At 35.2% G+C, this 12,251-nt stretch overlaps 1 protein-coding gene across 1 annotated transcript; it reads left to right on the forward strand.

The window, feature by feature from the left end:
• Positions 1-913: 913 nt before the first annotated feature.
• On the forward strand, positions 914-11,508 carry sod2 (superoxide dismutase 2, mitochondrial). Its single transcript, XM_020927607.2, has 5 exons — positions 914-1,037; positions 5,759-5,976; positions 7,381-7,497; positions 8,303-8,482; positions 10,696-11,508. The coding sequence occupies exons 1-5, from the start codon at positions 1,003-1,005 to the stop codon at positions 10,839-10,841; spliced, it is 696 nt and encodes a 231-aa protein (XP_020783266.1). The 5' UTR covers positions 914-1,002; the 3' UTR covers positions 10,842-11,508.
• Positions 11,509-12,251: the final 743 nt, after the last annotated feature.

The raw sequence follows: 12,251 nt of genomic DNA on the forward strand, positions 1-12,251 counted from the left end.
GTAATCCATTAAATTACTTAAAGTGAGTAATGTAATCTGAATACTTTGGATTACTTGCTGTAGAGAAGCAAAGACGAGGATATCGTAACATAAGATGGTTTGTTTGCAAAAAGAAAATAAAAAGCCCAGACTTTACTTAACCAGATTAAAAATATTATTGATAGAAGACGGGGAGGAGACACTTTAATCCTGTTAAATCCTGATTTAGTCCTGGTTTTAGACCTGTTTTAGACCTGGTTTAGGCTTGGTTTAGACCTGGTTTAGACCGGGTTTTAGACCTGTTTTAGATCTAGTTTAGACCTGGTTTTAGTCCTGGTTTAGATCTAGTTTAGACCTGGTTTAAGTCCTGGTTTAGTCCTGGTTTAGACCTGTTTTTAGACCTGGTTTAGACCTGTTTTAGACCTGGTTTAGATCTAGTTTAGACCTGGTTTTAGTCCTGGTTTAGACCTGGTTTAGATCGAGTTTACATGTAGTTTAGACCTGGTTTTAGTCCTGGTTTAGTCCTGGTTTAGACCTGGTTTAGATCTGGTTTAGATCTAGTTTAGACCTGGTTTAGTTTCCGGCAATGAGTGGAATTACTTAAACTAAAAAAAAAAAAAAAAAAAAAAAGGGATATAGCCCAAAACGTGAAAACAGGAAAATCCCGCCGTGTAATCCATTTATTTCAACAAAGTAACTGTAATCCAATTACCACTCACTGAAACAGTAACTGTAACCGAATACAGTTACTCATAACTCACTCTGATTACGTAACTCTGGTACATGTAATCTGTTACTCCCCAACACAGCTCTGGTCACTTTATGATACTGTGAAAAACTTTACCTAAAACCAGGGAAGTCCAGTACCAAGATGGCGGCGGTATTGACGCATGACAGGAAGCTGAACGCGACATCTACGTCTCTGTATGTCCTGCACTCTTCAAGGGCAGCGAGCACAGTGTGGTTCAAGCTCCTGGGTTCTGCTGTGTTCCTGTCTGTCTCTGCTCTGTCCCTGGAGTTAGAATGAACATGCTTTGCAGATCATCTCAAATCCGCAGGTAAAACTAACCCGCATTCATCCACCACGCGAGAATCTTAATTATGGACTACAAAATGAGCATTAAGGACTACAAAATTAGCAGAATGGCTTGTGTCAGTGAACTTGGCACTGTTGTTGTGTAGCCTGGATGCTAACTCTGTGTCTATTCATTACCAAATCTGTGGCGCATGTCTTTAAATAAATAATATCGGTGTTTAATAACGTTTGCATGCTCAGTAAAGTTAGTTTTAACTTCGATCCAGACAAGGCAACGTGTATCTAATTGGCTTGCAACTTAGCCAAGGTGTTTGCTTCAAAGTTTAGCCTTATTTAATCACTATACAGGATAACATGGCTATATTTATTTAGTCTTGGAGTCAACGTGGACATGCTCAAAATTTGTGTGCAGATTTTCTAAATGTAGGAAGAAAAATGCTTGGCTGCTTGTTTTGGAGCATAGACACAATAAATATACTTTTATTTTTCTTTTTGTGTCTTGAAAACTTACTTAGACACTTAGAATTAGACTTAGACAAACTTTATTGGTGCACAAGGGAAATAATAATAATAAAAATAATAATTGGACACAGTAGCTCACACATGATAATATAATATAATAAAGAGTAAAAAAAAATATATAAATAGTAATAATAAATTCTGAATAAGTGGCAAGAGAAAGGTGTCAAATAAGGCATAATTATGTAAATGTATATGTACAAGTCAAATTAAAATGGAAAAATAAGTTTAAAAAATAATCTCAGCTATACAAGAGGTTATAATAAGACAGTGTATTGTTTTGGAGCATAGACACGATAAATATAATTTTATTTTTCTTTTTGTGTCTTGAAAACTTACTTAGACACTTAGAATTAGACTTAGACAAACTTTATTGGTGCACAAAAGTAATTATTTGGACACAGTAGCTCACACATGGCAATATATTATAATAAAAAAGCGTAAAAAAGATAAATAATAATAATAAATTCTGAAAAAGTACCAAAAATAGCAAGAGAAAAGTGTCAAATAAGGCATAATTGTGTAAATGTATATGTACAAGTCAAAATAAAATGGAAAAATCATTAAAAAAAAAAAAAATCTCAGCTATACAAGAGGTCATAATAAGACAGTGTATTGTTTTGGAGCATAGACGCAATAAATACACTTTTTTTTTTCTTTTTGTGTCTTGAAAACTTACTTAGACACTCAGAATTAGACTTGGACAAACTTTATTGGTGCACAAGGGAAATTATTTGGACACAGTAGTTCACACATGACAATATATTATAATAACAAAGCATAAAAAATATAAATAGTGATAATAAATTCTGAATAAGTAGCAAAATATCAAGAGAAAGGTGTCAAATAAGGCATAATTACGTAAATGTATATGTACAAGTGAAAATAAAACGGAAAAATAAGTTAAAACAAAAATTCAGAGGTCATGGGAAGAAAAAAAAATTGTTGACCATTTGATTATGTAAAACAATTGGGGTAGGACATTAGAATGTTTTAATTTTTTAATTTTTTTTAACTTCATCCTACTCCTTTTGACCCAAATATGTGCATGTACATATCTTGTTTTTGTTTTGTTTTTTGTTAGTGTTGTTGATTTTGTCTTGCCTTGCTCAAAAAATAAATAAATAAATAAAAAGAAAAGGAAAAAATTATATGATGATTGACAGGACATCGGGTTTTCAGTTTCATAAAGGTGAGTTGTTGTACAGCTGTATGGAGTACAACTTACGAATACATTGTTCTTAAATAAAAATAATAATAATAAGAAAGCTGAAAAAGAGCTGGAAATATAGTTCTCACTATCAGGAACCAGACAGACCTGCCTTATGCAACTAAAAGTATAAACACGGATTGTGACTGGGCATTTTCTCTCTGCTCTTTGTTTTGTCTCAGTGGGAAACACACTGGATGACGACTGGAATACAGAACAGACGCTCTTGTTTTTACTAAAACAGAAAGCTTTGTGTCTGTGCATTTTAGAGTGTCAACAGAATATAGTATTTGTTTATTGATAAGCTGCATTCTAGTGTAGTTTGGGAGTAAAAGAGCATTGCAAGTGGACAGCTTTTATACTGCATAAAAAAAACAACTAACATTTCAGATGACGTTAATTCCCAGTTTTTGCATTTTGTAGTATCATCATAATACGTTAAAACAAAATACGTCTATAGTTTGTACTGAAATTTAGGGCTCTAGTAATTTAGTTAATGATGTCTTTATTCAACCAAATTTAATCTTTCTTAACAAATTATTTTATTAAGCTCAAACAGGATTTATATAAACAGCAAATGAAAGGACACTGGGCAATTTAATCTGTTTTTCTACTAATGAAGATGCTGTTTACTTGTATTTCTCTGTGTACATAGTTGTTTTTGTACTAGATATTTTTTTAAAAATGTGATTTTTTTTTCCAGTCATGCCACATTCTCTTTTAATTAATTGATGCTCAGGATGTTTATTTGGTTCACAACAGGCCAACTGTAATGCCAAAAACAACAGTTTCTCTGTTTTAACTAACTCCAATAAACTGCTTTACCACTAAGGAAAGCTGGCATGTCACTTTTTGGCCACCAGATGTCGCCCAAACCTCTGAATAATCACCCTGTTTGACTCTTTGCTGCAGAAGTTTTAGAAAAGATGACGCAATGATGAAAACACACTTTCTCTGGACAATAGAATGTGATTTTCAACATTAAATCTTAGTACTTTCTTTTATATTAACATGTTCCAGGAAGGTTCCATAGTGGTCCAGGGGCGTATGGCTCAAGATCTATTTGGGACAGTTTTTAGTATTGGCAACAGATAACTTTTTTAGTTTTGATACCGGCTCAAATGAGTATCTAGTTTCAAATTTTCAATATTTTTGTGTCGATTAGTATCTGATTTTCAATACTTTTGACTACACTAATCACAGTCGTCGTTTTGCAAGTCTCGTGTAAGTCTCAAGTCTTTGACCTCAAGTCTGAGTCAAGTCCCAAGTCAAATACAGTCAAGTCCAAGTCGAGTCTTGACTCACTGGCCCATAAGTACAAGTCAAGTCCAAGTCATCTGCTTTGAGCTTCAAGTCATTTCAAGTCTTTTAACCAAAATACCAAATATAGCTTAGATTTTTGCAGTTTATATGAAATTTAAAGTAAGTTGTTCTTTAAAAAAATCATAATATATTTATATATGAGTATATAGTTGTAGAAATGCAAATTTTTCCTCTTTAAATGCTGTGACAAGATCTTAAAGTGAATCATTAAGGTCAGAATAAAAAGAATTCAGATTTAAAAGAGCTTCTCAAGTCAGAGGCCTCAACTCTAAGTCATATCCCAAGTCACTGACCTTTAAGTCCAAGGTCCGAGTCCCAAGTCTTAGTCCATTTGATAAAGTCCTAAAAATAGTGACTCAAGTCTGACTCGAGTCCAAGTCACGACTTGCAAGTCCCCCCCATGACACTAGTACAACTACATTTTACAAAACCAGTTATGACATAAATATCCACACTAGAGATGTAACAATAATCGAAATATCGTGATGTTGTATCGTCAAAGTTCTCTCAATAATATCGTGGACCATCACAATATATCGAATTACAAGTCTCTTCGATTAAATTAAGAGTTATGATGCAGCAATAGCTAAAAAAAAGACAGAGAGAACTACATAGACCATGATCCTTTGCTCCATTTCAGTGCAGACTACAAGAAGAAATAACAGTTCTAAACACTTTTTAGTCTTAGTTCTTTGGATTAAGTCTTGTCAAGGCATTTTAAGAGGAAAGAATATAGCACATTAACAGTTTTGTTCGCAGCCTCCACAAAATATCGCAATAAATATCGTACTGTGAGATGTATATCGTAAAAATATCGTATGGAGAGATTTGGATATTATTACATCCCTAATGGTGAGCCTCCCCACCATATCATGAGCTTTCACACGATATCGCAATAAATATCGTACTGTGAGGCTCATACTGTGACGATATCGTATCATGAGATTTGGATATCGTTGCACCCCTAATCGATACACCTCCAGTCACAAATCTGAACACACTTTCTCACTTTCTTCTTTGTATATCAAATGTAGAGAGGAGTAAACATACAGAAGACATCAAATATACGACGCAAGAATGTATGGAATTATGTGGCGAAAGAAAAAAAGTTGCATGACTCAACAAAATAGTTTTTTAAATTTTTTTTATTCAAATGCTCAAAGTCTCCACCCTTCGCTTTGCCATCAGCTCCTAAACTCTTGACCTTCTCTCATTGAGCTTCATGATGACGTCTTCTGAAATGGTTTTCAATTCACACGTGTCTCTTGTTGGGATCAAGAAATGCCAAGTCTCCAAAGCAAAGGGTGACAGTTTTGAAACGAGAAACAAGAGAAAACCCACACCAAAGTTCTTGTCGAGGTGCAAATGCAAGAAACAGCAATTTAAAAGTGAAAAAAATGCATAGCAGACACAAAACCTTTTTTATTTTTTACATTACGCTTCAGCAAAAAAGCCTTTGTCAGATAATTTTTCTTGCTTTGGACCACAGTTTTTAAACAACTAAAATCTGGAATAAGTTTTGAGTTTATCTTTTGTTTACTACATTCCTTAGTTTTGACACCATTAGTGAGAATCTAGAAGGTAAATAATCACGGAAATAAACAAACATAAAAAGAAAAAGCGTGCCCAAACCTCGACTGGTAGTGTAACAAAACTTTGCGCATTGATCGCACGTGACGTTTGTGTTGCAGATGTGCGGCGGTCGGGTTGAGTCACTCGCTGAGCCTGGCGAGCGCGTCCACTCCGTCCAGACACAAGCACACTCTGCCCGACCTCATGTACGACTACGGAGCTCTGGAGCCCCACATCAGCGCCGAGATCATGCAGCTCCACCACAGCAAGCACCACGCCACCTACGTCAACAACCTCAACGTCACCCAGGAGAAGTACCAGGAGGCTCTAGCGAAGGGTACGGAGATGTTAATACAATACTGACATCTCGTTTTAGGGTCATTCCACCTCAATTCACCCAAAAAAATTGCAGTTTGAACCCTCACATTGTCCAATTGCAAAGAAAATTGTTGTATAGATAAGTCATAGCCAAGAAAGCCAAAATCTTGATACCGCAATTTCATTTTTTCACTTTTTTGTGTGGTTGCTAAATTTCAAATTGACTTGCCTACATACCAAGTTTCATCAACATTTGACAAAGTAGGTTTAAGTCATTGGGTGACCTGAGGCGGACTGAACCTTTTATTTGGTCAACTGCTCTGTTCAAGGCTATTATTATAATTTCCAAAAACTAAACTTGCATTTTAGCCAAAGTGTTACTTCAAAGGTTAGTCTCATGTTTAACTTTGGCCTAGTTTAATCATTATACAGGATAAGATGGCTGTATTAATCATGGCGTCAACATGGACCTGCACAAATTAGTTAAAAAAATTACAAAGAAATATCCCGAGAAGATGCTTGTTTTGAGGCATAGATGCAATACATTTATATTTATTGTTAAAATGGTTTTAGATTTTACTTTTTGTGTCTTAAAAACAGACAAATACTTGGTTCTTAAATGAATAATTTAATTAAAAACTGGGCTTAAAATGTAGTGCTTCACGTTCCCAGGACCCAAGCAACCTGCCTTATGCAACTAAGAGTACAAACATTGATTGTGAAAGGGCTAGACTATTATTATAATTTGATATTTTCAAATAAAGAAACAAGGGCTTTTAGTTTAAGCAAACAAGGAAAATTCAAGCAAACAAGGAAAAATCTTGTTTGCTTAAACAACATTTGTAGTTTAAGCAAACAAGAATATAAAAAATAAAAACAAAACATTTATTCAGTTGTTTCTGTTGAACAAAATTCAGCACAAATCTTTATCAAAATCACAACATGTGAAGATTTATTAGATCTCAAAATATGCACATGCAATCTTCAAGTACTTTAATACTTTTAGAGTATGCCATGAAAAACATAGACTTATATATATTTTTTTTTACTCTAGTATCTAGCAGCACTTTTACTTAAGTAACAAAATTGAGTACTGGAATAAACTAGAACTCTTCTAGAAGTGAGACTGGGCAATTATTAGAATTTGAAATTCTAAAATTTCAAGGATATTTCCTCGAGGAAATGTATGTGGTTTGAAGCAGAGTTCAGATTCTGAAGAATCAAATCTGACACTTGTGTGTTTGTGTGTTAATAGCAGCAATTAGGTTCATATCATTTATTTACAAATAAGGAAACAAGGGTTCTCACACATCACAAATCTGGTTGTGACTAAATCTGTAAACACCTTAGGGTAAAATGGGACTAAACTAGCCATTACTTTTGTGTAAATGTTTAGTTCACTGCTCGTTTTTGTCTTGTGCAGGAGATGTTACAACACAGGTGGCCCTGCAGCCTGCGCTCAGGTTTAACGGAGGCGGCCACATTAACCACACGATTTTCTGGACTAACCTCTCGCCTAATGGAGGCGGAGAGCCTCAAGGTAACGCTGAGCTTTCACTTTTTGTTCAACTCCTCTGTTATCTCATGAGAACAGCCTTAACTGAACGCAGGTTTAGTGTCATGATAGTGGAAAAAGCTTGTTGTGCAATAAGCAGATTTCAGCAGCTTGGATAGATGCATCTTTACTGTTCTTTTGTGTGGTAAACTTTACAAAAATGCACAGGTTAAACCAAGTGAAGTGGACCATAACATATTACAATACAAGGGTAATATCTCCCAAAAGGATTTTTTTTTTTTAAGTATAGGGCTGTGAAAAGATCTCATTCCACAAGTTCTTGTGTGATAAAATGACCACAAGATTGTGCACACAAAAAAGGATTAATGTTGCTCTCTTGAGAAACTATAGTTCTAAAAAACAGTGTTACTATGAAAACAAAAATATATTAAATAGTAAAAAGGAAAAAAAGAAAAAAGAGATGAGGCCAAAATTTGAGACATTGAATTGCACAATAATTATGTTAATCTAATTTTGTCTCATTCTTGTGGAAACTGTGTCTCTTACCAACAGAAATTTGCTTTTTTAAAAGTATTAAAATGAGGTTTAAGTATCAGACAAATGTATAATGGCTGTATGGCAATATGGACGTTTTCTGCTTAAATTCATTATTCAACTTTTGCGTGTACAATCCCTCAGTCGTTCAAGTAGAATCCATGGCAAAGGAAAAGCCGCTATTCAACTTTTGCATATCTTCTGAACTACATGATATACTCCGTGATATCATCAATATTCCAGTACAAATCTATAAACTAGTCTGTAATCTCATGTCTGAAATCTTCACTTCCAGGTGAGCTGATGGAGGCCATTAAGCGCGACTTCGGCTCCTTCCAGAACATGAAGGACAAGATGTCTGCTGCCACAGTGGCCGTGCAGGGCTCCGGGTGGGGCTGGCTCGGCTTCGATAAAGAGAGCGGAAGACTGCGCATCGCCGCCTGTGCCAACCAGGACCCACTGCAGGGCACCACCGGTAACGTAAAACCACACGAGCTTTGAAAAGGGATTCAGCCAGTGACCTCAAACTGTGAATATGGTACCACAGGAGTCCGACTTTAGGCAGTTTGTCGACCATTTTAATCATATTTTAATACAATTTAATTTACTCCCATTCATTTAATTTAGATTTAATTTTGCTCTGCTTGTCTGGAGGTGTTATTGCTTTGACTAGGATGATTCACAGCAGGTCAGATGTAGAGAAACGACCCCATTCGCCGTAAGAATTTGTGTTTTTCCAAGATATTTTTAAGCAACACAAACAATTCTAATTGATTTAAATACAACATGAGACAAGCTTGAAGCCGTACTGTGATAATATCTCGATGGAGACAAGCGGGAGGTGAACTTTCACTAGAAAAATGCGCAGTCTGAGTTTGTACTATAAACTGTATAAAGAAGAAGTGGATTAAGGGAGTGTGACGTCACCCATAACGTTCAGTGCCAGTCAGTTATAGGAGTGAATTTAGTGCAGAGTTCCATATTAGGAGAAGGAATTTATAAATAGGGAAATAAAAACAACAGAATCATGTAGAGTGGGTTAATATGAACATTTTAAGACTAAAGTGACGAGGCTCACAGAGGCACTTACAATTTTTCAATGTAAAATCGATGTCGATGGAGCCAGAAGCGACACCATTTTTTATTTTTATTTATTTATTTTTGTCAAACCCGAGGAGATCAGACTTTACACTCAACCAAACATCACTCACACATCACATCCATACCCACTCCTACTCAATACAGATCCATGAGAATAGTCTTCTTCTTCGTCTTCGTCTTTTTCATTGTCCTCGTCTTTGTCTTCTTCATCTTCTTCATCGTCTTTGTTTTCTTCTTCGTCGTCTTCGTCTTCTTCATCATCTTCGTCTTTGTCGTTGTCTTTGTCATCTTCGTCGTCATCTTCGTGTTCGTTGTCTTCGTCGTCTTCGTCTTCATCGTCGTTGTCTTTGTCTTCTTCTTTGTCTTCCTGGTCTTCATGGTCTTCGTCTTCTTCTTTGTCTTCAACGTCTTCGTCGTCATTGTCGTCTTCGTCGTCTTTGTCATCTTCGTCGTCTTCGTCATTTTCTTCGTCCTCTTCGTCGTCTTCCTGGTCTTCGTCTTCTTCTTTGTCTTCATGGTCTTCGTCTTCTTCTTTGTCTTCATGGTCTTCGTCTTCTTCTTTGTCTTCATGGTCTTCGTCTTCTTTGTCTTCAACATCTTCGTCGTCTTTGTCTTCATCGTCGTTGTCTTTGTCTTCTTCTTTGTCTTCCTGGTCTTCATGGTCTTCGTCTTCTTCTTTGTCTTCAACGTCTTCATCGTCATTGTCATCTTCGTCGTCTTCGTCATTTTCTTCGTCCTCTTCATCGTCTTCCTGGTCTTCATGGTCTTCGTCTTCTTCTTTGTCTTCAACGTCTTCGTCGTCTTTGTCTTCGTCGTCTTTGTCATCTTCGTCGTCTTTGTCATCTTCGTCGTCTTTGTCATCTTCGTCGTCTTTGTCATTTTCTTTGTCTTCTTCTTTGTCTTCCTGGTCTTCATGGTCTTCGTCTTCTTCTTTGTCTTCAACATCTTCGTTGTCTTTGTCTTCGTCGTCTTTGTCTTCGTCGTCTTCGTCGTCTTTGTCATTTTCTTCGTCTTCTTCTTCGTCATTGTCGTTTTCGTCTTCTTCCAAAGAAACATAATAACAAGAACATAAAAAGCACAATTTAAAAAACTAAAAACGGTATAAGCGGCTCAACAAAGGGCTCAAACCATATTAAAATAAAGAACACAAAAAATAAACAATAAAAATAATGATGATTATTATGACTATATCCCTAACACCAGTGAGCAAATATTCCATTTCCTATTACACTCCAATAATTTGTTATTCTCCATGGCAATAAGTTTTTCTAGGTTGTACTGATTGTGAATTATGTTTTGAAAGTTTCCTAAACATAAACACAAAAATAAAAAGCTTTCCTAGCAAAATAATTGTATTCAGAAAAGATGTGAATTTCCTCTCAAAAAATGATGTTCCTGGGGGAAATTTTTAAAGAAATTCTCATTGATTGTACCAAAGATCGAACAGAAATCCCAAACTTGGCAGCATTTTGTGGATTAAAAATGCATTTAAATTTGTTTCTGTACTGAACTGATTAAATCTTGGTTACAAAACATTTCCGAACCCATTCACCTCCCATAGTGACTTCTGCTCCCTCTTGCTCCCAGGTCTGATCCCTCTCCTGGGCATCGACGTCTGGGAGCACGCCTATTACCTCCAGTACAAGAACGTGCGCCCGGACTACGTGAAGGCCATCTGGAACGTCATCAGCTGGGAGAACGTCAGCGACAGGCTCAAGGACGCCAAAAAGTAGACTCTATCCCGACGACGCACCGGGAATATCAAGTAATCATTTGTACTCTGCAAAACTGTCAACACAAAACAAAGCCTATTACATAAACCATTCAAAACACCCAATCCTGTGAATATAAATCAATGTGGAAGTTATTTGTGATTGATACTTTGCGGTGAAATCACTCTGGGGGAATAAGCAAACTGAACTTTTTTATATCGTCTGAAAACTCAAACCACAAAATGGATTTAAACACATTTTCAGGAGCTTGTAATCAGTAAAAATCCTGTTTAAGTGTTTGATTTTCAACAAAAACGTGAGATTGACAAACTGGAAAACTGCCAACTCGCTTGTGACAGTAATTTTACGCACAAATAATCTCACACGTCAGCTATTTCTCGTCAAATTGTGTTAAAATAAAGCTCAGATTAAAGCCTAACTTGAGTAACAGAGCTTCAGACCCCATGATTAATGATTTTCGCTGCAAAGTATCAATGGCTTTTCACCATTGGTCCGTTCTATCCAAATATGAATGAAGCGCACAAAAACTACAACTACTTTTTCGTCAATGTTTTTCAATCAGTTTACGTCGGGCTAAAAGTGTTCCTACATATACAGAGAGAGCTGTGAAAAATTCTATGTGGTGTTTTTGATGTAATATAATAAAAGAGGATTTATATTGAACAAAGTGGTGTTGTCTTTATTAAGAAATATTTAAAGTACTTGATGAAAGTAGTAGTATTTTGCACTTATACACCAACTAACATGGAGACACCTAGAAACTTGTCGACAATTTTTGACTTGAACAGAGTCTGGTCAATATAATTTCATATTTTGACCACACTTCATGATTTTTTTTGTGGGTTTTAAATGCATAAACTTTTCATTCCTAAAATCCCAAATGGCTTTCTCAAATCCCAAAGTCTCTCCTCTCACTTTTGGTGCTGAGCTTAGCTATTTTTTTTCCAATTCCAATATTGGGGTTTCCAACTAGACTGTAAACCCAAATGCTCTAATTAAAACAATAAAAAAAATAAGTAAATAAAAAAAAAAAAGATTCCTGAATAATAAAAAAAATTACATTACATTAACTATAATTTTGATTTTATTTTATTTTATAAATTTTATTTATTTATTTATTTATTTTTAGATGCAATAATCTGAATTTCTGCACATTACTTTTATTTATTTTTTTCATTCGGGAACAATGACCAGAAGCTTTTTCACATGATCTGGACACTTAAATTCTACATTTATCTTGATCAATAATAATAACTACGCATAATAAAATATTTTAAGGAATGTAAAATCATTGTTTTTAATTATATACTAACTATTACTAATTAAAGATTTTGTGTGATAATTTTTTTTTAAATTTGCATTAATTAAATACAATAAGACTATAAAGGCAAACATGTACCTCAAATTTTT

This window comes from Boleophthalmus pectinirostris, unplaced genomic scaffold, assembly GCF_026225935.1.
Source record: "Boleophthalmus pectinirostris isolate CB_2022bp ecotype Guang Dong unplaced genomic scaffold, ASM2622593v1 HiC_scaffold_13, whole genome shotgun sequence".
NCBI lineage: Eukaryota > Metazoa > Chordata > Actinopteri > Gobiiformes > Gobiidae > Boleophthalmus > Boleophthalmus pectinirostris.